This window comes from Gracilinanus agilis, chromosome 4 (assembly GCF_016433145.1).
Source record: "Gracilinanus agilis isolate LMUSP501 chromosome 4, AgileGrace, whole genome shotgun sequence".
Lineage (NCBI taxonomy): Eukaryota > Metazoa > Chordata > Mammalia > Didelphimorphia > Didelphidae > Gracilinanus > Gracilinanus agilis.
In genome coordinates, this window is record NC_058133.1 from 168229643 (window position 1) to 168257143 (window position 27501).

Below are 27501 nucleotides of genomic sequence, written 5' to 3' on the forward strand. Positions count from 1 at the left end.
AACAATGACCAATATGGAAGTGTGTTTTACATAATAATACATGTATGGCCCAGATCAAATTGCTTACCTTCTCTGAGTTGGGGGGAGGGGATGGAGGGAGATAGTTTGGGCCTTATAATTTTGGAAAACAAGTTGAAATTATTACATGTAATTGGGAAAAAAATATTTTTGAATTAAAAAAAAGAAAGCAGATTGATGTTGAGGCAACTATTTCATCCTATTGTTCAGATTATGACCATTGTGGTTCTTTTTTTTTTTTTTTTTTTTAAACCCTTAACTTCTGTGTATTGGCTCATAGGTGGAAGAGTGGTAAGGGTGGGCAATGGGTGTCAAGTGACTTGCCCAGGGTCACACAGCTGGGAAGGGTCTGAGGCCAGATTTGAACCTAGGACCTCCCATCTCTAGGCCTGACTCTCAATCCACTGAGCTACCCAGCTGCCCCCCATTGTGGTTCTTGCAAATTATTTTCCTTTTAGTTTGTGGCAACAAATCTTCCTAGCCTGATGGAAAAAATAGTGCTTCCATTCAACAAATTTCTATTGAATACATTTAAATAGTAGATGCCATTTATTATATACTATTAAAGTCAATGAAATGTTTTTTTAAAAAAAGAATAAATAGTGTTGATTTCCTCATCTGTAAAGTGGGGGTTTATAAGAGTACCTGCCTCTGGGAGCAGCTGTTTGGCTCAGTGGAACCAATACACAGGATTAATTCTAAGACAAAAGGTAAGGGTTGTAAAAAAAAAAATAGTATTGATCCCAAGGCAGAGGAGAGATAAAGGCTAGGCATAGGGGGTTAAGTGACTGGCCTGAGGTCACACAACTGGGAAGTGTCTGAGGTCATATTTGAACCCAGGACTTCCCATTTCTAGGTCTGGCTCTCTATTAACAAGTATCTATTAAGCACCTACTATATGTGGGTATATAAAAGACATTATGCTAAGCGTTGGGGATCCAAAGAAAGGCCCCCCCAATGCACCCCCTAAATCAGTCTCTGTTCTCCAGGACATCACAGTTCAGTCACCTCTTCTTGCTTGGAATCCCTTGGCCCATTTTCTGGAATGCATCCCTCCCTTCTGTATCTGTCTCATCTATCTATGCCTTCGAGTTTCCAGGGTAGGAACCATGATATCCTTGCTGATTGGCAATCTCTCTGTTATGATTCCAGAAACGGAAAACCAATCAGACCTACCTAAGTAAGACTTAGGGATGCCTTGGTACGGGGAGTGAAGGTGAACTCGGGAATCCTTTTTTGGAGCTTAGGGTTCTGATGTGCTGATTCCTGGAGGCAGCTACTCTAGTGTCGTACTAGACACCTTCCCCCTGTCATGGCCCCATGACCATGATGGCCAAGGCTCCCTGGAGACATCCTGGACTGTATTTCTCCCCAAGCATGCTTTGGAGGTGTTAGCCCTGGGCCCACACTGAGGGATGTGCAGGCTTGCCTAGTTTGGGGCAGCCAGGTAGTTTAGTGCTAGGCTTGGAGTCAGGAAGACCTAAATTCCAATCCAGCCTTGGACACCCACTGGTTGGGTGACCCTGGCCAAGTTTTCTTTGCTCTGTTTACCTTGGTTTCCTCATCTGTAAAAATGAGCCGGAGGAGGGAAATGGCAAACCACTCCAGTATCTCTGCCAAGAAAATCTGAAATAGGTTCATGAAGAGTTGGACACACCTGAAAAAAACGACCAAAGAACAACGTCATTATCCAGCAAGGAGTGCAAGTTTTAAGTTATCTACCAGATAACACTCTTTATTCCTTTATCCATACCTTCTCTCCCAGCATGTGTAGTACTTATGGTTCAGGACCACACTGTGCATGAGATTTTCTTGGCAAAAATACTGGAATGGCTTTGGGATAGGACAAAATGCCATTTCCTTCTCCAAGTGGATTAAAGAGAACAGAGTCGAAGTGACTTGCTGAAGGCCACATAGCAAGTAGATATCAAAGATAAGATTTGAACTCAGATCCTCCTGATTCCAGGCCCAGCACTCTATTCACTGAGCCATCTAGATTCTCCCGGGTGGTATTACCTCCTCAAAAGGTTTCAGCATCCCCGATGGTGCTTAGATCACCCTCCCCTTCCCCAACCCCTACTGACAGTAGCCTTGTCTTCAAGCAACAAGACAGGTTTGGAAAGGGACAGCATGGACTTTTGCTTAAAATATAAATGATGTGAAATCTATGATTCATACATGATTCTTGAGTGTAACAAGCAAAGGACAAAATGACCGAGGAACCATAGGATTGATTTTCTGAGCATATCAATTTATTAAACAATACATACCAGTTACCCAACAAATTGGGACCCTTCCTCGGCTTTGAGCTGGACTCAATACAGGGAGAGAGAAACTTTTATACAATATAAACAATTAATAATCAAATAAATAATCAAATAAAACCAACTAACTAAAAGGAAGCAATACATTAGATAACCCAATTTCTAATTCGATGAAAGATTAGGGACTTTCTAAATTGGGAAGGGGAGAGTGAAGAGGTACAATTCTCAGAATTCAGGAAAAGAGGTATCCCACTCCTCCCCAAGTAAACAGTCAAAGGAACATGGACGAAAGAAATGATTGATCGCTGTGGAGCCACTTTTCAGATAAGACCCAGAGGTCATGAGATATACCATTACCATTATGAGGAAACTCTTTACGTCAGTCTTTGGATCTGACTGTGTTTCTGGTCAACATAACCAAGGTCCTTGGGAAGAGTCTCTAAACAGCAGCTATGGGTGGTGGTTCAGTTTCCTGGTCACGCAGGGCTGGGTTCAAATAATATAACGAAGTTTTCTCCCAATTCCCACAGTTGAATAAACTTTTCTCACAAGACAGAAATTGGACCAGGCCCATAATTGAATAGAAAGGGACCTGAACTCACTCCAGAATTGAGTCACAAGATGGAGTCAGTGTGGTTCGCTCAATTCCCACAATTAACCACTTGCTGTCCTAATCCTTTTAATTACTCACAATTTTCTTACAAGAGCCCCTACCCTGCATCTAGAATTTCCTCTGTCACTGAAACCCATAATCATAGGACATGAGTACTCAACATACTGAGACCACAGAGTTTCCTATTATGAAAATGGAAAGAAACACAGTCTGAGCCATCTACACCCACAGGACCCAGGGAGGATTAAAGAAAGGGGTTTTATGTCTGGGGCTCCATCTCTGGTTAGGGACTCTAAGCAAGAGAAGCAATGTGGGAAAGAGCAGCCAGTCCCTCCATGTCACCAGCTCATGAGATTTTCTTTTCCTTTCTTTCTAAACCCTTACCTTCTGTCTTGGAATCGATACTAAATATTGGATCCCAGCCAAAAGAGCAGTAAGGGCTAGGCAAGGCGGGGTGGGGGGCGATCCAGTGACTTATCCAGAGATACATAGCTAGGAAGTATCTGAGGTTAGATTTGAACCCAGGACTTCCCATCTTTATGTCTGGCTCTCTCTCCACTGAGCCACCTAAATACCCTTGGGATTTTCCATAGCTACCAGTCTTCACCTTATTTTTGCTACTGATTAGGGCTCTAAGTTCTTCTGATTTGGGAGGCAGTGTTTCTCTTCCTGTCTTCATCAATGGCAGATAGACTTTCAGGCTACCAATATTCCCCCCTTTCCAATCTCAAAGGATCATAGCACTGGGTTTGGGATGTCTCAAGTCTCTAGGTCAAAAAGCTGGAAAAGGGTACCTAAACCTATTGCATGAGTACATCTCTTTCTATTTCCCTTTCTTCTCTGGAGGCTTATTATCAAGTGACTACCCAGCTTCCCTGTCCTTTCTTTGTGTTCCATAAAGGGGGGAGTTTTATTTTTGGACATCTAACAAATTCTGATCTAGCTTTCGTTGTTGTTGTTGGTGGTGTTTTTTTTTAAGTTTGACTCTTCATGACCCTATTTGGGGTTTTCTTGGCAGAGATACTGGAATGGTTTGCCATTTCCTGCTCCAGCTCATTTTACCGATGAAGAAACTGAGCCAAACAGGATTCAGTGACTTGCCCAGGGTCACCCAGCTAGGAAGTGTCTGAGGCTATATTTGAACTCAGGAAAATGAGTCTTCCTGATAGGAAATGTCTAAGACCAGATTTAAACCCAGGACCTCCTATCTCTAGGCCTGGCTCTCAATCCACTAGCTGCCCCAGGGGACTATATTTTATAATAAAAGCCACAAATACCTTCTATCCTATGCCACAGGCCTAGAGAAGGGAGGTCCTAGGTTCAAATCTGGCCTCAGACACTTCCTAGTTGTGTGACCCTGGGCAAGTCACTTGACCCTTATTGCCTAGCCCTTACCACTCTTCTGCCTTAGAAACAATACACAGTATTGACTCTAAGATGGAGGTTGTAAGGGTTTAAAAAAAAAGCCATAAATAAGAATTCATTTCAGAGTTCATCATTCCAGGCTGTTGAGGCAGATGCCTTTGTATGTGCCTACTCCTCTCCCCAATGCCCACAGAGCAATGGGAGACAATGCATCTAAGTAAGGAGCAGAGATACATTGCCACAGCTAAGAAGACACAGTTATCTGAAGGGAGAAGATGTTCCAGGGAACGTGATGGAGAACAATGTTGGCAATGGATTCAGGAAAGGGCTGACCCTGGGATCCTTTTCTTTGTTTCTCCCCTTGCTAACAGGGCTGACCCTGATGCTGAGAGCACACCTATGATCCCTTCCTTTGGTCTTTTTCATGGCCTTAAGTGTGGAGGTAAAGATGGCAACTGCTTCAGGACCAGCTGCCTGACCCTTTGGGAGGGAACGTTGGGAGGTTTAGAGAGATCATTGGGAGAAGAGTTCAAGTGTTCAACAAAGGGAAACTTTTAATATACTTTCTTTGTAATTTTCCTGTACATTATAACTATAGAAGATCAAGACTGAGTTGGGACACTTCCCAGGGGCAGAACGAGGGCTCTGGATCTATAAATATTGCTATTTTTTATGGTCCTGAGCAATAGGCTGGAATTTTAAGAAACATTCAGGATTTTTTTCCTGTTCACTCATCTTTTTTGAAACTGTGAAGATGGGTGGAACTAGACCCTTCATATGTGTCAAAGAGACAGGACCACTGGCCTGTTTGCTTGTATATAGTACCTATCTGATGGAGGGAAACACACTCCCCCTCAACACATACATTTTTTGTTGTTTGGTCTTTTCAATTATTTCCCACTCTTCATGACTCAATTTGGGGTTTTCTTGGCAGAGATACTGGAATAGTTTGCTATTTCCTTTTCTACCTCATTTTACAGATGAGGAAAATGAGGCCAACAGGGTTAAATGACTTGCCCAGGGCCACACAATTAGAAAGTATTTGAGGCCAGATTTGAACCCATTTTATAGATAAGGAGATTGAGGCTTTGGTAAAAGACTTGTCCAGGGTCACATAACTAGTAAATGTTATAGATGGAAATTGAACCTACAGAGTTCTTTCTATTGCACCACTCAAAGAAAGAAGTAGAGCCAACATTTGGAAGTCACAAAGAGGATTTACACAGCTGTCCCATCTTTTCCCCAAAGATTAGAAAGGCAGTAGGAAAATCTCTTAAAAAATTTCCAATAGAATGTATACTCCTTGAGACCAGGAACTTTTTTTTTCCTTTACATTTTGTCTCATCCTTAGTACCCTGCATTTAATACTTGTGAAAAAATTTTTTTTCTGATCATATTCATTCTCCTAGCACTTTGTTTCCCCTGGGTATGTTCCAAAAGTGAGAGGTGAAGAGAGGGAGCTCCTGAAGGAGTCCTTGGATGGGAAGGAAGTGGGTAATGGTATGTTGTTGTTCGGTGGAAACTGAGGCAAACAAGGTTAAATGATCAGGATCACCCAACTAGTAAATGTCTAAGGCCAGATCTGAACTCAGGAAGATGAGTCTTGTTGACTCCAGGCCTGTCCATGGACCCACTGTGCCACCTAGAAGCTTAAGGTAATGGTCTATTGGGGAGAAAAGGTAGATAGCACAGTATGTTGGGTTGGGGAAATTATTCTCTGTCGTTGATACAAGAACCTTGGTTTTCTGGACATTAGCTCTTAGCAGCCAGAGAGTGGTACCTGGATAGCTCTCTGGGATGAGACTGGGAGGCAGGGGAAGATACATATCAGTACAGGTGAGAGAAAACAATAAATATCAGTACGGGTGAGTGAAAATACCAGGAGGTATTTTCTGTGTCCCTAGTGAACTATTCCAGTGCCTTCATTCAATTATAGCAGGGGAGGAAGAAAGGTATCTCTTACTCTCTGCTAGAGAGAACTCCGAGGTAAATGAAGATAGAAGATGGTGACCAGGATGGAACCAAGGAAAGGTTCCTGAACTGGGAGAGTTAGATCTTGTCTGCCTCCTGGAGGTGGTCTGTGTGGATAGAGTCTAAAACGACTCCCCAACAGAGCGGCGTTTTTAGTTTGGATCGAGCAATTTGAGACACCAATGAGGACAGGTCACCTCAGGTGTGACCACACCTGGCCCTGGCATCTTATTTCTATTCCATTTCAAATGCTTTGGGAATGAACAGCTTCTGTTGAATTGAGATCCCTAAGACTCCTTCCTGGCCTCAGTCGCGCCCCACTCCTTCACCGCGGTTTAGTAGATTTCTATACATTAAACAGATCCGGTTTTTGAAAGTTTAAAAAAAGGTTCTTCGGCTATTCCATTTGCTAGAAATTTGACCTTGAGCAAGTGACTTAATCCCAGTTACCTTCTCCATACAAGAGGTACAATAAGGCTCGCATTCTTAAGCAAAGCTCTAAAAGTTGAGGGAAAAGCGCTTTTCAAACCGGCGCAATATAAGCGCGTTGTTTTCCTAAGGGCCTATAATTTTGGGAAATCAGTTAATCATCCTATGGCTCGGGAGAGACAAAATCCCTCCCCAAACACACGCCTCCCTACACGCATCTCCCCATGGAATGAACCATTTGTAATATGGGTAAACTTAAAATTGTGTCAGTATATTCGTATAAATATACCAAAAAATAACACAGTTTCAAAAAACCATTCTCAAGATGCATCCAATAATTCAATATTTTAAGGTTAGTAGAGCTTTATATAGGGCAAATTAAAATTCACTTCGGGAAATTTTTACTTAACTTCCCTTCGGTTCAAATGAGAATGCCCACTCTGCCCATCTTCCGACGAAGGAGGCGGAGTTGGGGAAGTGGAGCGTTCCAGGGAGGGGTTGGGTTGGTCCAAGGGAGAAAGGATAGGGGGGAAGAAATCGAGGAGAAGATTTTCTTGGAGAATGATTCCTTTCCTCTCCGTATGAACTAATTTTTCTTCATCTGCTTAATAAGTATATACATTCGGAAGCCTGGGATTCTAGTTAGTTCCAGAGGAGAAGAGGAGGAAATCCCTTCTTTATTTCCTCCTCCCTCTCCGTCGATTGGTTGAGTCCCTTTTGCCCCACGCGTTCGGAACCTTAGCATAAGTGGGCTCGGATTGCTTACCTGGAAGGGACTGACTGGGCACTGGGGTTTTCATGGCTCCGAGAGCCGATTCCCCGCGGCTCGTGCTCTTGTTCAGCGGCAAGAGGAAGTCCGGGAAGGACTTCGTGACGGATGAGTTGCGGAGCAGGTAGTCAGGCGGGGAGGGTGGAAGAAGTGTCAGGTTTAGGACCGGTGCGGGGCCGGATATTTGGTTCCTGTTATTAGATCGATGGAAGCCGGGCTCGGGGGTCGTTGCCATATCAATAAATGGCTTGTTTGGCACAGGCCTTCTTTCTTAGATCATGCTTTTTTTTGAGTGCAGGAATGGTTTATTTTTTCTTTTTCTTTTTCCGTCTCTGGATCCCTAGCCTTTTCTGCTTGGTACACAGTAGGCTCTTTTAATCGATGCTTGTGCCTTTTAAAAAATTATTTTGTTGATAGGTGCTTTTTTTCCTTCACACCCCAGTCACTGTCAGTTCCCAATGCCCTCCATCACTCTACCTGCCCACCAGAGAAACCTCCCTCAAAAGAAAGACTGTGAAGGGAAAACAAACCAATGCTGCCTTTGCATCTAGTAGTATGCAGCGTTCTGCACTCGTAGTCCACCACCTCTTAACAGAGCCGTGGGCAGTGTGCATTTTTGTCACCTGGAACCTGTCTTAGGACTCTTTGTTAATCAAATGAGTGAATGAATGACTGTTGAATTGAACCAGACAGTGGGCCCCTAAGGAGGCCTAAGTTCTAAGTGACTATTCTGAAACCTACAAGGGATTTAGATTCTTTAGAATCATAGTAGTTAGAACTGGAAGAGACCATAGAGATAAGTGGTCTCATCTGTCTTCTTTATTGTAACTGATGAAGAAACTGAGGCTCCTATAAATGGAGTGACTTGTCTAGAATCAGGGGATTGATGACAGAGTTGGGATTAGAACCTAGGTCTTCTGACTCCAAATTCAGCCAAGCTCTTTGCTCTACACCAGGGGTGTCAAATTAGAAAGAAAGTGGTGTGCGGGTAGGGATGGGGGACACTTAAAAGGGGGCATTTTACAAAAACAAGCTTAAAAAACAGGACTCAACTTATTTTGTAACTAGTTACAATCTACTGGGAGACTGATACTTCATTGAATTTAAGCCAGTTTGAAGCATATTGATTTAATTTTAATGTGTAATGTTATTTAGGTTTTATTTGTATTTTGTTCTTAAGTATTTCCCAATTACGTTTTTTAAAAATAAACCCTTACTTTCTGTCTTAGAATCAGTACTGTGTATTGGTTCCAAGGCAGACTAGTGGTAAGGGCTGGGCAATGGGGGTCAAGTGACTTGCCCAGGGTCACACAACTGGGAAGTGTCTGAGGCCAGATTTGAACCTAGGACCTCCCGTCTCTAGGCCTGGCTCTCAAACCACTGAGCAACTTAGCTGCCTTCACCAATTACATTTTAATCTGGACAAGATTTGGTAGTATTGGGCTTCAAGTTTGACATTTCAGCTCTATACAGTATTAACCCCCCTTTTTTTCCTTTTCTTGGAGTCTGCTGGGTGATGAAAGTGGCTAAAGTACTAGAGCTGGAAGACCTATGTTCAAATCCTTTCTTAGACATTTAATATCTGTATGACTTTAGACAGGTCACTTAACTTCTCTTATCCTCAATTTCCTCATCTGTAAAATGAAGATAACAGTACTTGCTTAATAGGTTGTTATGAGCATCAAATGTGATAACATATGTAAGGTGCTTTGAAACTTAAACTGGTAAATAAATGCCATAATTTTAAACATCTTGATTAACTTAAAAAACCCTTACCTTCCATCTTGGAATCAATACTGTGTATTGGTCCCAAGGCATAAGAGTATTAAGGGCTGGGCAATGGGGGTTAAGTGACTTGCCCTAGGTAGGAAGTGACCAAGGCCAGGTTTGAAGCCAGGGACCTCCCATCTCTTGGCTTCTCTCCCAATCCACTGAGCCACTTCACTGCCCACCTCTTAACTTTTAAGAAGGGCCTGTTGGAAGTGGGGAATAGTAATGGAGCCAGAAAAAGGTGGCTTGCTGGTTAGTGGACTGCCTTAGACTGGCTATGTAATATTGAAGAGATTTGGGGATTGGGGAGAGTCATGGGTACCACTCTGATGCTGAATACTGCTCAGTCCCTCTCATAGCACTCCCAGCTTTCCCCCAGTCAGCAACCTCAGCCAAAAAATGACTAAGCTCCATAAGGACGCCTCTTGTAGGTCACAGACCTATTTCCTTTTTGTCTTTTTTTAAATCTCTTAAAAAACAACAACAACAGAAAACCTTATCTTCTGTATTAGTGTCAATTCTAAGACCGGAGCTGTAAGGCAATGGGAGTTAAGTGACTTGCCCAGGGTCACACAACTAGGATGTGTCTGAGGCCAGATTTGGATCCAGGCTTGGTATGCTATCCATTATGCCCTTAGCTGCCCCTGTCTTTTGATCTTTTGTACCTATTTTTTTTTTCACTCATATCTCACTCTTTTCGACCCTATTTGGGGTTTTCTTGGTTTGCTATTTCCTTCTCCAGCTCATTTTATAGAGGTGGAAACTGAGGCAAACAAGATTAAATGCTTTTCCCAGGGTCATCCAGCTAGTAAGTGTCCAGGATCAGATTAGAATTCAGATGTCTTCCTGACTCCAGGCCTGACACTCTATCCACTGCGCCCCCTAGCGGCCTTTAGCGCAGTCATAAATGCTCCGTGAATTAAATTGACTTGTCAGCCCTGAATGCTAAGATGTGTATATGTGTGTGTGTGTGTGTGTGTATACACACATATATATTTGCTATTCAGCTATATAAATATAACTTAGAGCTGGATCTATGATTATCATCTACCTCAGGGCACCTCCTAGTGCCGAAACTTCTTCCACCCGGTCCTATCTGGAACTCTCCATCCTCTGAAATCTTAGTGAGTTTCCTGAGGTTGTTGGGGACTTGCCTTTGGCTGCACAGTGAATATGATTCAGAGGCAGGACTTGCTGGGGCTTCCCAAATCCTTTGACTGATTTCTGTATCCACAGTACCATGGGTCACTCATGCAAGGGATAGAGATTTTTTAAAATTCTATTTATTTATTTAAGTTTAGACTGTTTTCCCATGGTTACATGATTCATACTCCTTCCCCTCTCTTTTTCCTCCCCTACCCCGTAGCGAAAGAGCAATTCCACTGGGATTCACATGCATCATCGATCAAGACCTATTTCCATTTTATTAATATTGACAGTAGAGTGATCATTTAGAGTCTGCGTCCCCAATCCTAGTGGGATAGATATTTTTAAAAAATGTTTCTTGATTTCCTGTTGGAGAAGTTGAAAGGAAGGATTCATGCTTTGGGTAGGAAGGAGTTGGAATAGGACCACTTCTGCTGGCTCTTCCAACTCTGGGATTCTAGGATTCCCACTCTTCTCTTTTAGGCTTTTTTTCTTTTCATTTTTTTTAAACCCTTCACTTCTGTGTATTGGCTCCAAGGCAGAAGAGGGGTAAGGGTAGGCAATGGGGGTCAAATGACTTGTCCAGGGTCACACACCTGGGAAGTGTCTGAGGCCGGATTTGAACCTAGGACCTCCTGTCTCTAGGCCTGAGTCTCAATCCACTGAGCTACCAGCTGCCCCCCTTCTAGGCTTTTTTTTTTTTTCCATATGTCTTAGATATAAGCAGATCTGAGATCTTGTTTTGATTGAAATATCAGTTTTAAAAGTCACAGACTTTGGGGCAGCTGGATGGCTCAGTGGATTGAGATCCAGGCCCAGAGATTCTGGGTTCAAATCTGATCTCAGATACTTCCTAGCTGTGTGACCCTGGGCAAGTCACTTCACCCTGACTTGGAATACACTGAATTGATACTATGATTGAAGGTAAGAGTTTAAAAAAAAAACTTTTCAGGCTGGATGGGATCTTGAGAAGTTTCAGAGAACTTCTTAGTTGAAAGAGACCTAAGTCATCTCACCTAGCCCTCTTATAGAGGAGGAAAGGAAAGAAAAGTAAATTGTTGTCAGTCAGCAGTAAACAAACAGAGGACTTGGGAGAGGATTCCTATACAAGGTGAGATTTTATTTTAGTTTTGAAACCCTTACCTTCTGTCTTAGAATCATTACTAAGTATAAGTTCCAAGGCAGAAGAGTGACAAGGGTTAAGTGATGGGGGTTAAGTGACTTGCCCAGGGACACACAGCTAGGAAGTATCTGAGATCAGATTTGAACCCAGTATCTCTCATCTCCAGGTCTGGCTTTCATTCCACTGAGTCAACTTGTTTCCCCACAAGGTAGGATTTTAGTTGGAACTTGAAGGAAGCCAGAGAAGTCAAGAGGCTGAGGTGAAGAAGAAGAGTGTTCCAGGCATGGGAGACAGCCAGAGAAGAAGCTGGAATAAACAGAGTGCCTTGTTCACGGAACAGCCAGGGGACCAGTGTAGAGTACAAGGTTCCAGAATGCTAAAAATGGAGGAGGTGGGAGGCTGAGGGAACAGGTCATGAAGGGCTTTGGTCACCAAAAAAAGGTTTCTGTATTTGCTCTTGGAGGTGATAGGGAGCCACCGGAGCCTACTGAGTCAGAGAGGAAGATGTGGGAGGACCTGCACTTTGGGGAAATCACTTTGCTAAGTGGAGGATGAATTTGAGTGGGGAAAGATTTGAAGTAGGCAGCCCCACCAGCAGGCTATTGCATTAGTCCAGGCATGTTGTAATGAGGCCCAGCCCCAGGACTTAAATCAGTGTCAACTCCTCCCTCCCTTCCAGTGAACTAGGTCCATACAGGTCATCCCTTTCAGGCAGGAGCCTCCTCTTGATGAGAGTCCCTGGAAAAAGACACTTCCTAGTTCTCCTGGTGACTTATTGCCATGCTCAACAGTTCTCGCCAGTAGCCAGTTTTTCCTGTGGTCCAGACTGAATCCCTCATGCTAGTGAGGAAGCTCACTGAGTCAAGGGCTCTGGCTTGTGGGAAAGCTTGTTGAGTGGCTCTTGCCAGGATAACTCTGTCCTGCCAGAGGGGAGTGGTAGGTACTGGGCTGTCCTGATCGTACAAGTGTTGGCTTGAAAGTTGAGCCTCACAATACTGGCTGGGGAGAGATAGGTCTGAGTGTCTTCCCCTCCCACAGGCTGGGGACAGACGTGTGTGCTGTGCTTCGGCTCTCTGGACCCCTCAAGGAACAGTATGCTAAGGTATGTAATGATGCAGCTGTCTCTGCTGCTCCCATGAACTTCTTCCTTCCCTTCCCCTCTCCCTTCCTCCCTCTCTCCTTTTCTTCCTTTCTCCCTCTCTCCCTCCCTTCCTCCTCCCTCCCCCTCCCTTCTTCTTTCTTTCCTCCCCCTCCTTTTCTTCTTTCCTCCCTCCCTCCCTTCCTCTCTCTTTCTGCCTTACTGTCTTAGTCTCAGTTTTTTTTTTAAACCCTTACCTTCCACTTTAGAATCAATACTATGTATGGGTTCTAAGGCAGAAGAGTGGGAAGGGTTAGGCAATGGGGACTAACTTGCTCAGGGATCACACAGCTTGGAAATGTCTGAGGTCACATTTGAACCCAAGACCTCCCATCTCTGGGTCTGGCTCTCAATTCACTGAGCCACCCAGCTGCCCCCCCCTTCCCCCCCAAGTTATCAGGCTACTTTGGACTGAGATCCCTTCTAGCTGGGCTGTCCTGATTTGCCACTTGAAGGCTTTCCATCTTCAGGCACCTTATGTGAAAGTAGAAGACTCCTTGGAGAAGAGCAGCCCCTTAGGAGTGAGCTAGAGGGCTTCCAGATAAGGGAAGGACTTCAAAATAAACTACCCATTTTCATCTTTTGTTGAGGTTTGGCCTTGTGTTTAAGGTATGGAAACTTATTTTCAGAATAACTGGAGAAGCTAGATTGGGAGCTTGATTCACATGATAGATTCCTCAGAACCATGGAAATGTGATCACCCCTCATTCCAGCTGAGCCCCAGAAAGCTGAGTAGCTTCTTCAGGGGTCAGACACTGGATGCCTTTTGATGTGTTTTGGGCAGGAGCATGGGCTGGACTTCCAGAGACTCCTTGATGCCAGCAGCTACAAAGAGTCCTTTCGGCAAGACATGATCCGTTGGGGAGAGGAGAAGAGGAAGGCGGACCCAGGCTTCTTCTGCAGGAAGATTGTGGAGGGGGTCCCCCAGCCTGTCTGGGTAAGAGCTATTTACAGAAGAGCCTCTGGGGCCTGAGACCCAGCCCTGGCTCTTTCCTCCTCCCATCCCTGGAATCAAGAATGTGGTGGAAAGTCACAGGTCTCTCCAGAGGCAGAAGCTGCATCTCCTCCTTCCTCTGGATCCTGACCCCTTTTCTGATCTTGTACCCTACAATGCCAGGACTTGGGGGGGGGGTCACACTTTATGCTCTGGAGGGATTTCTTGCATGCCTTCTGGGTCCCTCCCAGCCCTGTGCTGAGGGGCATGAGACACCGATGAGGATGAACTGAGTCTGCATGAGTGACAGAGAGCAGCAGTCCTAGCGAAGCTATTTACAAAACTCACTTCCAGGTCTCTATTGCCCATAAATACCCCCGTGTTCACAGATCTGTGACCTTAGTATTCTTAGTATCTGAAGTGGGACTTGAACCCAAGACTTGTGATTTATCCACTATTGCTTTTCTTTCAGCTGAGCAGGGACATCAGGAACAGAACGTGGTCCAGGGACAAAGTTAGGAATAGTTCTTGGGTGAAATTCGAACCCGTATCCTTTGACTCCAGAATCAGAGTCTCTTTCTGCTATCCCATGTTTGTACTTTAAGGTCCCAGTGGGCCTTAAAAAAAATGGTTCTGGGCAGCTTGGAGAGCCAAGCCCGGAATCAGGAGGACCTGGGTTCAGATCATTTCTAACTGTGTGACCCTGGGCAATTCCCTTAAAATTCCCTTAATCTTGATTGCTTAGCCCTTGCCCTTCTGTCATAAAGTTGTTACTAAGGCACAAAGTAAAGGTTTTTTAAAAAAAAGACATTTATATAGCTCTTTAAAACCTACAAAAACATTTCCTCAATTTTTCAAGAAGATTAAATTTCAAACAAAATTCTCTCTGACACGGACAAGTCAACCAATCAAAAGCCATTTATTAAATAACTCCTTGGTGCAGAGCATTGTGTTAGGTGCCAGGAAACTGCTGTCATGGAGCTTGCAGTTGAGTGCAGGATAAAGCATATATGCCCTGTACCCTTTCCCTGTGCAGGTCAGCTTTGTGCAGGAATGACACTGAAGAATGTCCCAAGAGGAAGGATTGGGATGGGGCATGAACTGAAGACTATGCCTTCATAAGATTAGCAGAAAGAATTAGGAACGCTTCTCCTGGAGAGACCAGAAAGGGTGCCATCTTGTTCTATGTAGCCCCATGGACCTTGGCTTCCTTTCTTTTCTCTCGTCCTCTAAACCTTCTGCAGTCTAGCATCCAACTTCACTTAACTGAAACCGCCCTCTCCAAAGTTACCCGTGATCCGAAGATCTTTTCTTAATCTTCATTCTTTTTAAATTCGATAAGCCTTTGCCACTATGGATCATGTTCTTTTCCTGGAAAATCTTCTCTAGATTTTTGTGACACTGCTGTCTCTCAGCACTCCTCTTTGGATGGATCTTCCTCCGATATCATGCTCGATAACTCTGGGTGCCCCCCAAGGCTCTGTCCTGGGGCTTCTTTTCACACTATGCTGTCTCACTTGGTGATCATTGCATGTCAGCTCCCATGAGTTTAATGATCGCTATGTAAATGATTGCTGGGGAGGGGGGTAGGAAGAGGAACTATGACTAAGGGTCTTAGTGGGTAGAGCACCAGGCCTAGAGTCAGAAAAACCTGTGTTCAAATTTAGCCACAGACACTTCCTAACTGTGTGTCCCTGGGCAAGTCACTTCACTTTTTTGCTTCAATTTCCTCATCTGTCAAATGAGTTGGAGAATAAAATGGCAAACCATTCTAATATCTTTTCCAAGAAAACCTCAAATGGGGTCACTAAGAATCATCTGAAAAAATGACTGAACAATAATAATAGATGATTGCTAGATCTATTTGTTTAGTCCTGATCTCTCAAGCTCTATTCTCTCATCACAATTTGCAATTTGGACATCTTGAATTGGATATCCCAGAGGCATTTCATGCTTAATAAGTCTAAAATAGAACCCTCTTTCTGCAAACTCTTCTCTTCCCAACTTTCCTATTACTCTTTTTAAAATTCTTGCCATCTCTCTTTGAATCAACACAAGTATCAGTTCCAAGGCAGAGGATCGGTTAGGGCTAGAGCTAGGCAATTCAGGTTAAGTGACTTCCCCACGGTCACACAGCTAGGAAGTGTCCAAGGCCAGATTTGAGCCCAGATCCTCCTGACTCCAGGCCTGGCACTCTCGCCCCTCTTCTTTCCTTTCCATTCTAACACTTTATTCCTGTCTGTGAATTCTATGATCCATCTACACTGACTTTACTGTTCTTACCCATGACAGAATCTTCTGACTTTCTTCTGATTGTCCAGGGCCACCCCACTTCCATAGTCCAAGAGATCCTCCTGGCACAGAGTGAGGCGAGGCCCACCCCCTCACCCTAGAGGAGCAGGGCCCACGTGGGGCACTGGAGCCAGTGGCCCTGAGCCAGGGAGGCCCCTCAGACCAGGGTCAGAGGTTGGCCACTGGGAAATGTAGAAGAGACCGGTAGAAGGCAGAGGATATAGTTTTAAATCAGTGGTTCCCAAACTTTTTTGGCCTACCGCCCCCTTTTCAGAAAAAAATATTACTTAGTCTCCTGGAAATTAATTTTTAAAAATTTTAATAGCAATTAATAGGAAAGATAAATGCACCTGTGGCCATCACTGCCCTCCTGGATCGCTGCAGCACCCACCAGGGGGCAGTGGTGCCCACTTTGGGAATCTTTGGTTTAAAGCCTCCTCCTGATATCTAATGGAGTTCTCTCGACCTCTCTAGAGTTGAGGGTCTTCAAGAGGAGCAGAATGTCTGGCTGGCAAGACAGTTGCTGTTCCCCCCGAGTGGCTAGTTAATGCTTCTAACCACCCTCTTTTGGTTTTTTGGGATTGCAGTTCACTCCTGCTGGCTACTGGTGTTGATTAATGAAGTGTGTTAGTATGGGAGACTAGGGTGGAAGAGCTTTTAGCTAATTAGGCTTTGAAATATATCTTGTCAACAAAGCTTTCAGCCTTGTAGGGGAGAGGGAATTTGGCATTATGTAGTTACTAATGACTTGGTTCATTTAAATTCTCATCCATTTTCATCTTCTATGCCTGCTGTGGTAGAAAAGGCACTGGATTTGGGGCTAGAAGAGTTGGGCTTGAGTCTGGATCTGGCTGCCTCTCTCGACCTTAGGCAATTCCCCCAGCGTCCCCAGGCTACAGTCTTCTCATCTGCAAGGCAGTTGGAGCTAGAAGATTTCTGAGGTTCCTCTTAGATCTGTCTCCAGTAACCTTCTGAGAAGGACAGATGGCTTCTGGCAGGGGTCAGGCAGAAGGTCCACCCTTGCAGGCCTCCCTCACTTATGATTGCCCAGCTGGTAAAGGGCAGCTAGCTAGCTGTCGAAGCGGAGAGTGTCGGGGCTGGGGCCAGGAAGACCCAAGTTCACTTCTAGCCTCAGACACTTGCTAGCAGTGTGACCCTGGGTAAGTTATTTAACTCTGCTTCAGTTTCTTCATCTGTATAAAATGAGTTGGAGAAGGAAATGGCCAACCACTCCAATATCTTTGCCGAGAAAACCCCAAATGAGATCACAAAGAGGCAGATACAGTGAATCAGCAGGTGTGAGAACCAACAAGCTCTGAACTCAGGTTCTCAGTTTCGAGGTCCAGTGCTTTTTCTGCCCCCTCATGCACGATTGCCTCGAAGCCTGAGTGGAAGTGGCACGGGCCTCTTGGCTGTTAGATGCACAAGATGCTCCGTCTCTTGGCTCCGGGCATTTTCTCTGGATGCCCCCCCTGAGCCTGGAATGTTCTCCCTCCAAAGCTTTGACTGCTGATCTCTTTGGCTTATTTTAAGTCCCAACTAGGATCCCATTTTCTCCAGGAAGCCTTCTGGAACTCCTCTTAATTTTAGTGCCTTCTTTCTGCCAGTTTCTTCCTATCTCTCCTGTCTGTAGCTTGCTTTTTATCTCCATTAGATTGTTTGCTCCTGGAGGAGTTAACTTGAACTTGAACATTTAAGGTTAGAATTTGGATGGCCGGTCTACAGCCGTACACCCTGAACATGCCTGATCTCTGATCTTGCAAGTGAAGCAGGGTTGGGCCTGGTCAGCCCTTGGATGGGCAATTGCCTTGGAATATTGAATGCTTTAAAAAAATTCATTTTTTTACTTAAAAAAAAAAAAAAAAAAAGAATGTGAACGGCAAGCATAGGGCTATAATAGGTTTCTGCAGATGGATTAGAGCTCTGACTCCCTGGCTAGGTTATTTACCTTCTGTGTAAACTGTGGCTCTCAGTTCTTTTGCCTCACCCCAAACCCCGTAAAGCACACCCCTCTCAGTGGACACGTTGGGCCAGGGGGTGCCTGACTGTCTGTGTGTGTGTGTTTTTTGCACCAGCTGGTGAGCGATACTCGGCGGGAGTCGGATATCCATTGGTTCCAGGCCTCCTTTGGCGATGTGACCCAGCTGGTCCGGGTGGTGGCATCGGAGGAAAGCCGGCGACAGCGGGGCTGGGTGTTCACAGCAGGTGAGCTTCACCCCAAATTTCTTTGAAGTCCTGGTCAGGAGACCTAAAGTAGTCCAGAGACATCTCTCCCTACAGGGCAAAGGCCTGGCCTCCTATCATGGCATGAGTATCAGATCCCATCGTCATAATTACAGCCTAAATTTACACAGCACTTTTGATTTTGCAAAACAGTTTCCTCACAACAGCCCAGTGCATTAGGGTAGTATAGGTATTATTACCCTCATTTTACAGATGAGGAAACTGAGGCCTGGGAAGGTGAAGCAGCCTGCCCATAATCACCCAAATACTTGTGATCTCATCTATTTGGAAGTCCTTCCAATGAAGCGCATCCTGTGCTCATTGGGCTGCCCCGGGAGGCCTTCCTCACTCATGATCACACAGCTGCTAAATGTAAGAACCAAGAGCTGAACTCTCCAGATTCAGTGTTTTTTTCTGCCTCATCATGCAGGGCTGCCTTTTGTGTAAATGGAATTTGCTCACCACCCATTCATAGTTAAAACTCTAAGCCACCAGAGATAATGTCATCCCCACCTCCCTGAGTGGGGAGGGGAGACGAGTTACCCACACGTGACAATAAGTAACAAATCAAGAACAAGGGACTGCCCTTTGGGCAGTCCAAATCAGTGTTGAGGCTGCCATTTGTCCACTTGAATTAGAGGTGGACCTCCAGGAAGTGATGAAAGATGCTATCCTTCAAATATGATGATAACTTCCTGTTGAGAGGAGTTGGCTCTTGAACTTGGTGTTCAAGCTTCCCTCTGAATTGTCACGTGGGTAAGTTAAACTGACTTCCTTTCGCCTACTTTGGCATTTCTAGTCTCTACCTCAAGGAGGCTTCTTTGCCTCTCTAGTTACTAAGGCCTTGTGGCTGGTAGTTAATTAATCTTTTAACTCTCACCAGGTCCGGACTTACTTTAAAGGCACTGGCCTTCCCTTGGCTCCGTCTCTTGGCTCTGGGCATTTTCTCTAGTAGTTTCCCTTGCCTGGAATGCTCTCCCTCTTCATCTACATCCTGGCTTCCTTGGAGTTCCATCTAAAATCCCACCTTCTACAAGAAGCCTTCCCTAACTCCCCTTAATGCTAGTGCCTTCCCTCTGTCTACTTTTTCTTATCTCTCCTGTATACAAGATATAAACATTAACAACAAATATATATACATGTATATATAGTAAGATTAAAATTAATATCTAATAACTCCAAGTATTGTATTTTATAAGATTTATTAATCACTTGAAGTAGAGGAAATAGAAAGAAGCTGAGTAAAGAGCAGTTTTTCCCAGACCTTGTTTGCTGGAGAAGAGGTCGAGAGAGTGGGGTTACCGAGCCTTTATCTCCAAAACGTAAGAATGAAAGTAGGATTCTGGGAAACAGAGTCCTGGGGTACAAAATTCTAATTGCTCTCTACATATCTATATATCTGTTTTTTGCTTCTTTTTTATCTTGGCACAGTGCCTGCACATAATAGAGGCATCCTAAATAGTTGATCATTTGATTGGTTGAAAAGGATTTTATGGTGTGTCTCCTGAAAAGAAAAGACAATAATCCCAGGGGTGGTGCTGTTTGGTGGGGGAGACCTTATTCCATCTCCTCTTTCCCTGCCTCTGGGTAGGATGATGCCCCAGCCACCCTTTGCAGAGTGAATGCTTTGGGGAAGGCACCAGCCCCTCAAGTGCTTGGCTCCTGCCTTGGATCCAGGTTATTGTGTACACTCCTGGTTTTTTGTATTTAACTTTTCGTTGGGGGAGGCTGCTGTTGCTTGTTTCTCTACTCTGCTCTTTCCCTTCTTCAATCTATATTTCTCTGCTGATGTCCTTTTTCTCATGTTCAGATTTAATCATGCAACTCCCTTGCCCAAAAGTCTTCCCCCTTCTTTCTACTTACCAGGCAAAGAAGACTGAACTTTATCTGGGCAAAGTTACTCCAAAGTAAAGTTTGGCCTTCTTTGTCTGTGTGTTCAAGACCTTCAATAGTCCTTAGCCTTGACTTATATTAATTCCTTTTACAAACTATTCCCCAATTCAATTCAGTAAGCATTTATTGAGCACCTACTATATGCTGGGTATTGTGCCAAGGTCTGGAGCTAAAAAGAAAGGCAAAAGACATTCCCTGCCCTCAAGGAACTTACAATCTAATGGAAGAGACAACATGCAAACAAAAATAAACAAAACAAGCTAATCAGGATAAATAAGGAATAATTAACAAAAAGAAGGCACTGGAATTAAGAAGGGTTAGGGGAGGGCTTCCTGTTGGAAGTGGGATTTTAGTGGAACTTAAAGGAATTCACGGAGCTCAGTAGTCAGAGCAGATGTGGGAGAGCATTCCAGGCACAGGAGACAGCTAGAGAAAATGCCTAAAATGGAGATGTGGACTCTTTGGTCAAGTCAACATTTCTCTATCTTCTGAGCATATTTTGTGCCCCTTGATCTCCATCCATGCTTCTGCTTATGGCGTTCTCTAAGGCTGGAATGTCCTCCTTTTCCCACTTTGCCTGTTAAATTTCTACCCAGCCTTGAAATCAAGAGTTCTTAAACCAGTGCAAAGCTGTCTGCCCAAAGTAGCTGTTGAATAAATGTGTTTTGATTGGTTGTCTTATCCATGCCAGAGGGCGTTTTTGGTCAAAATTAAATTTAGTTGATAAACTGAGGAAGTTGCTGTGAAGGCTATAGAGAGCAACATAAATGTGATTTGTTGACTTAAAACCCCAATTTATAAAATAGATTTTATTTGTATAGGATAGATTTCAGGGGGTCTATGAATTTGCATGGGGAAAATTAAATCTACATTTCAAATTAATTGGTTTTCTTTGTTTTTTTATTTTATGCATTTAAAGACATTTTTCTAAGAGGGAATCTTGGACTTGTTCACACATTCCCTACTTGATGGGTATTCCCTCAGTTTCCATTTCTTTGCTGCCATAAAGATCTGCTACAAATAGGTCCCTTTTCTTTGATCTCTTTGGGATACAGACCTAGTAGTGGTAATCCTGAGTCAAAGGGATGTATTGTTTTATAGCCTTTTGGGCATAATTCCATATTGTTCTCTAGAATGGCTGGTTCTTAACACCACCAACAGTGTATTAGTGTCTCTGTTGTTTTATATCCCCTCTAGCATTTGTCATTTTCCTTTTCTGTCATGTTAGCCAATCAGACAGGTGTGAAGTAGTATCTCAAGTTGCTTTAATTTGCATTTCTCTAATCAGTAGTGATCTAGAACATTTTTTCATGTCACTCTTGATAGTTTTGATTCTTCCGAAAATTGCCTTCATATCCTTCAACCATGTATTAACTGATAAATGATTCTTACAAATTTGGCTCAGTTCCCTATGTATTTGAGAAATGAGATCCTTATCTAAGAAACTTGCCGTAAAATTCCACCTCCCCCCATTTTCTGTTTTCCTTCTAATTTTGCTTGCATTAATTTTATTTGTGCAAAATCGTCTTGATTTCAAGTAATTAAAAATTGTCTATTTTACTTACTTTAACCCTTTCTATCTCTTGTTTAGTCATAAACTGTTCCCTTTTCCATAGATCTGAAATGTACATTTTTCCATACTCCCTTAATTTACTTATATCACCTTTTATGTCTAAATAATTGGACTAAGAAATAAATGGGTCCATTTTGACTTTATCTTGGTATATAGTGTGAGAGAATGGTCTGTGCCTTATTTCTGCCAAACTACTTTCTGGTTTTCCCACAATTTTTGTCAAAGTTTAATTTTTATCCTAAAAGCTTGGATTTGGGGCTTTATCAAATACTAGTTTATTATGGTCATTTACTACTGTGTATTGTGGACCTAATTTATTCCACTAATCTACCACTTTATTTTGTTGTTGTTGTTCAGGTGTGTCTGGCTCTTTGTGACCCCATTTGGAATTTTCTTGGCAAAGATACTGGAGAGGTTTGCTATTTCCTTCTCCAGCTAATTTGACAGATTTTGGTCAAAGTTAAATATTTTTGATTAACTGAGGAAGTCGCTTTGTAGGCTTTAAAGAGCAACAGAAATGTGATTTGTTGCCCTAAAACTCCAATTTATAAAATAGATCTTATTTATATAGGATAGATTTCAGGGGGTCTGTGAACTTGCATTGGAAAAAAATTAAATCTTCATTTCAGTATAATTGAGATGAGGTTGTATAGATGAATGAGTAAGCTGAGGCCAACAGAGTGAAGTGACTTGCAGTATTTGAGTCCTCATTTGAACTCAGGGCTTCCTGACTCTAGGCTAGATACTCTAAGCAATACCACAGTGTTTGTTTTTTTTCCCTAAACCTTATCTTCCATCTTAGAATCAATACTAAGTATCAATTTCCAAGGCAGAAGAACATTAAGGACTGGATAATTAGAGTTAAATGACTTGCCCAGGGTCTCACAGCTAAGAAGTGTCTGAGGCCACATTTAAACCCAGGACTTCCTGTCTCACACCCTGAGCCATCTAGCTGCCCTCAGACTGGCTCAGTTCTTACAATTTCATTCCTGACCATTATAGAGAAGGCCAGAAGTGAAATGAAGTGCCCTTATCATTGCTGGTCTTTAAGTAGAAATGTAAGCAATTATTTTTCACATGGCCACTTGTTAAGAATTATTATTAATAATTTAATGATTAAATAAACGTTTAAGTAAATTAGATTGTAATGCAAGGTTGCTAACAGAAGCCTTTTGCTTCTGCAATTTCAAATTGTCACAGCCTGGCAGTTAGAGGTTTTAGAATCTTCAGAAAGTCAGTTGGAGCCTGAGGTTCCAGCTGAAGGAGCTTTTGCCTTCTGGCTTTTGCTTTGCCTGGGGGCTTTTGCTTTTTGGGCTTTGGCTTAGCCTGTTGGCTTCCGCTTTTCTTCTTGGCTTTGGCCTTTTGGCTTCAGCATTGGCCTGTGCTTATTTTGTCTTGGGGAAATTTGGATCTATCTGATTTCTCTGGACCCTCCCTGATCTCTCCATTACATCTCTGCTATTCCCCCCTCCCCCCCCCCCAATTTTCCCTTTGGACCCTGGGAGGAAGGGTGGGCTTGGTGATTGGACATTGTGGGTTTAGTTTCTGCAGGCAAGTAGGGCATCCTAAAACAAGTTACCCCTAATTAAGTGATTTGATAAATACTTTACTTCAAAGGCAGTCCTTTGAACAAACCTAAAACCTCTTTCCCTCTAATTATTCCTGACTTTAATAAATCCCCTTTGTTACCTATACAAGTCTCTGGTGAATCATTTTATCAAAGATTAAGGCAAGGGCTGAAGAGGGAAGGAATTATTTCTTTTATTTCTTTTTTTTTTTTAAAGATTGTTTTATTCATTTTTTAAAACCCTAATATCTTTATATATATATATATATATATATATATATCTCCTTCTATATTAATTTTATTTGTTACAGGGCTAGGCAATGGGGGTTAAGTGACTTGCCCAGGGTCACACAGCTAGGAAGTGTCTGAGGCCAGATTTGAACCTAGGACCTCCCATCTCTAAGTCTGGCTCTCAATCCACTGAGCCCCTATTTCTTTTATTTCTTGAGGGAACTGCAGGCATCCATCTTGGCAGGAAGTATCTACCCTAGACTTCCTGCAGCCATCAGTTTCACTGGCAGGGAGGAGCCCTTTTGTCTCTTCCCTCAAAGGACTTTAGAAATTAACAAGAGAAACCCCCAGCCTTGATATAAACATTTCTGACTGGCCCAAATTCTTCTTGTACCTTAGAGGTACTTTCCCTGCCTGAAGGGTTCAACTTATCTCTCCCCACCCCCTCCACACCCCCCCCCCCCCATCCTCTGTCTCTAGCCTTGGTGAATAAGCCTGTTTAAGCTGCCCTCCTGTATACTCCCTGTCATTCTCCTACCTTCCTATATACCATCTCATCCTTCCCTACACTCAGCTATCTCCTTCATTCCCCTTCCAAATTACCTATATCCCCTTTATCCCTCCTCACTACCCAAATTGCCTGAGACCTGCCTAGATTACCTACTTCTTTATAACAATTACCAATCACGTTGAGAATTATTATCAATTATTTAATAATCAAATTAACTAAAAATGTTTACATTAATTCCCGTTCCCTGATTAAATGGTATTATGATGACCCCTTATTGGGAATGTGGGAGAGTGTGTTCCTGTCTCGATGGCCCCTGAGGCCCCTCCTGTCTCTGGGCTGACCTTTCTCTGGAGAGGCAGCCGGTGACCCTACGTCTCCATGCCTCTTTCTGCAGGGGTGGATGATGCTGAATCAGAATGCGGCCTGGACCACATTGGAGCATTTGACTGGATCATCGAGAACCACGGTGAAGACCAAAAGCTGGAGCAGCAGCTAGGGAAGTTGGTGGACTTTATCCATAGTAAACTGCAGCCCTCAGTGTGCGAGGATGGGGCTGGGGGTAACTGAGTCCCCTGAGGACCAGGGGACCTGGGGGCAGCTGGGAGCAAGGGGGCTGTCCTTGTTTCTCTGCTGGGGGGGGGGGGGCCTCGGGTGGAATGTGGAAGTCTGGACAGACCACCTGATGGTCCTGGATCTGCCTCCCTGATACAGACGGAAATTCCTCTTTGCCTCTTGGGGCTGGACCAAAAGGGTCAGGATGAAGTGCACTTGGCCATGAAGACTAGGGAAGTATCCGTGGTCTCCAGGTGACAATATGGGGTTCCTGCAATGCTAGAGACTTTGGGACTGCCACCCAGAGCTCCAGAGACCTGGTGGTGTAGACAGGGATGTTGATTGTGGTGATGAGGATTGATATTACTAAACTTAGAGAGCGGAGGGCATGTGTAACTGCAAGGCTGGCATTCGGTGCCTCTCCTTTAGGGTCAGGTTAGGGCTGGGGATGGGTGAAGTGGTGGGGGGAATCCTGGGGTTGCCCTGGTTAACGGTTGGCTGGTCCTTCAGGTCTTCAGTTTTTAAAATAAAGCTAGACTTGGAGATGAACTTTTAAGTGTCCAGGAGTCAAGTTCCCAGGTGGCAGACCTGTTGTGGGCTTCAGTGATGCAAAACCCGAGATAGCGAGACTTTAAAAAAATTAAATTTTATTTCAGTTTTAGATCCAAATTCTCTCCCTTTCTGCTTCTCTCTCCCTCCCACTGAGAAATACAAACTTATACAGTCAAATAAAACAAATTTTTGCATTGTTCATGTCCAGAAAAATATGTCTCTGTTGGCACTGGGTTCTCTGAAGAAGTGAGGATCGTGTTTTATTTTGATTCTTCTGGAATTGTGGTCAGCACACAGACGCTTGGAGTTCTATCATGGATTCCAACCCATTAGGGAACACTAATGACAGAATATCTCTCATCTGAGCCAGTGGTAGAAACTTTTGACTCTGAGAAAAACTGAATTCATTGTTGTCTTCATCCTCCCCACTCTGTTTGCCTTTCATAGCTTTTTTTTTTTTTTTTAAACCCTTAACTTCTGTGTATTGACTTATAGGTGGAAGAGTGGTAAGGGTAGGCAATGGGGGTCAGGTGACCTGCCCAGGGTCACACAGCTGGGAAGTGTCTGAGGCTGGATTTGAACCTAGGACCTCCGGTCTCTAGGCCTGGCTCTCAATCCACTGAGCTACCCAGCTGCCCCCTTTCATAGCTTTTTGTGATACTTCCTAGCTGTGTCACTTAATCCTGTTTGCCTCAGTTTCCTCATCTGTCAAATGAGCTGGGGAAGGAAATGGCCAACCACTCCAGCATCTTTGCCAAGAAAACTCCAAATGGGATCCTGAAGAATCAGAGGTGATTAAAGTGATGGAACAATACTCACCACCTTTTTTCCAAATTCCAAACTCAGCCTTAAATTTTGGAGTCATTTTTAAAATCTTTCTTTTATTCCAATAACAAATTTATACATAAGTTTTCCAAAGTTATATGATCCAGATTAACTCCTTCCCTTCTTCCCTCCCCCTCCCAGAGGTGACAAGCAATTCTTTTGGGTTATACTTGTATTATCTCTTAAAACCTATTTCCATATTATTTATTTTTAATAAGAGAATAATCTTATAAGACCAAAACCCCACATCCTATACCCAAATAAACAAGTGATATATCATATGTTTTCTTTTGCATTTCTCCTTTTGGAGTAATTTTTAATCCTCCCCTGCTTGCATTTAATCAGTTGCCATGTTTTCCACCCTCTTATCTAGCCCCCTAATATAGGCGGAATGTGTGTTGTGACTAAAATTGGGAAGGCCTATTCTCAAATCCTGCCTCTCATTAGCTGGGTGGCACACTTCCTCAGCCTCAGTTTCCTCATTTGTAAAATGGAGACAGCAATAACACCTACCTCTTAGAGTAGTGGTGAAGATCTGGTGAAATATATGCTTTACAAACTTTAAAGCACCTTATAATTGTCAGCTATTATTCTTGTTAAAAATATTATCACTTCTTTCCTGGATTACTGCAATAACCTTCTAATTGATCTCCTTTATCGTCTCCTTTTTTTTTTTTAACTCTTACATTCCATCTTAGAATTAATTCTGTGTATTGGTTCCAAGGCAGAAGAGTGGTAAAGGCTAGGCAATAGAGATTAAGTGACTTGTCCAGGGTCACATAGCTTGGAAGTATCTGAGGTCATATTTGAACCCAGACTGTCCCATCTCTATCCACTGATAGAAGCACCTAGCTGCTTCTTTCCAATCCACTCTTTATTGAGTTCTATAGCAATAAGAATAGGATAAGATAAGCATAAAATTAAGACTATTTTTGAGGGAGGAATATAATAATAAGGTTAAGTATAGCTTTAGAATTACACAGAATAGTGAGCATATGGGAGAGTTTTTTATCTCTACATATGCTCGAAGGGGGGAAATTATAAGGATGATATTAGAAATTAGGTATTGTTTTATTAGTTGAGAGATAAGAAGTAGAGATGCTGGCTTGAGAAAGAATTGGAGTTTTAGAGCTGAGACAGTGTCAATTTCAAATGCTGACAATTTCACTGTTTTTCTGTGACAGTTATTCTCTCTGGGAGTGGCAGTTGGCAGTTGGTCTCTGGCAGTTGGCAGAGTCACACACACAGGGACTCTCTCAGGGCTGGAGGAGGTAACATCTTTGCCTCTCTCTCTGTCTGAGGGAAAGACCTGAAGGAGCTTAGTGTTTTCTTTTTCCAACTTGGGAAACATTGACTATCTATTGCAGTTTTTATAGACTGATTTAACTCTGAGAAGACCAAAGAAAACCCTGGTCTTTGGTTTGGACTCTTGAGTCTGCTAAGACTCAGAATCCCAACTTGATTCTTGTTGAGACTCAATCAGCTAGCCTTTGTTATTTTTATAACTTAGAGGTGAAGTTAAGAATTATAAGGATAATAGTGGTAGTTTTATTTAGAATAGTAAAAATTTGGGTTACTCAGATCAGGAAGGATTAGTATAGCCTGTGAAACACAGGAGAAGCCGTTCCTTGCAGAACCAGGGAGTTTTATTTGGGTGGAGTTAGAATCCTTTGGAGTTAGAAATTCTTTTATCCTTATATATTTCAATAAATATTTTATTTTTTATAACGAGGTTCTTTAGC

The 27501-nt window shown here is 43.2% G+C and overlaps 1 protein-coding gene across 1 annotated transcript; it reads left to right on the forward strand.

Annotated features, from left to right (window-relative positions):
* The first annotated feature begins 7453 nt into the window (after nt 1-7453).
* PMVK (phosphomevalonate kinase) lies at nt 7454-24397 on the forward strand. Its single transcript, XM_044673827.1, has 5 exons — nt 7454-7553; nt 12507-12570; nt 13391-13543; nt 17908-18037; nt 24225-24397. Exons 1-5 carry the CDS (start codon nt 7459-7461, stop codon nt 24395-24397), a joined length of 615 nt encoding a protein of 204 aa, XP_044529762.1. The 5' UTR covers nt 7454-7458.
* Nucleotides 24398-27501: the final 3104 nt, after the last annotated feature.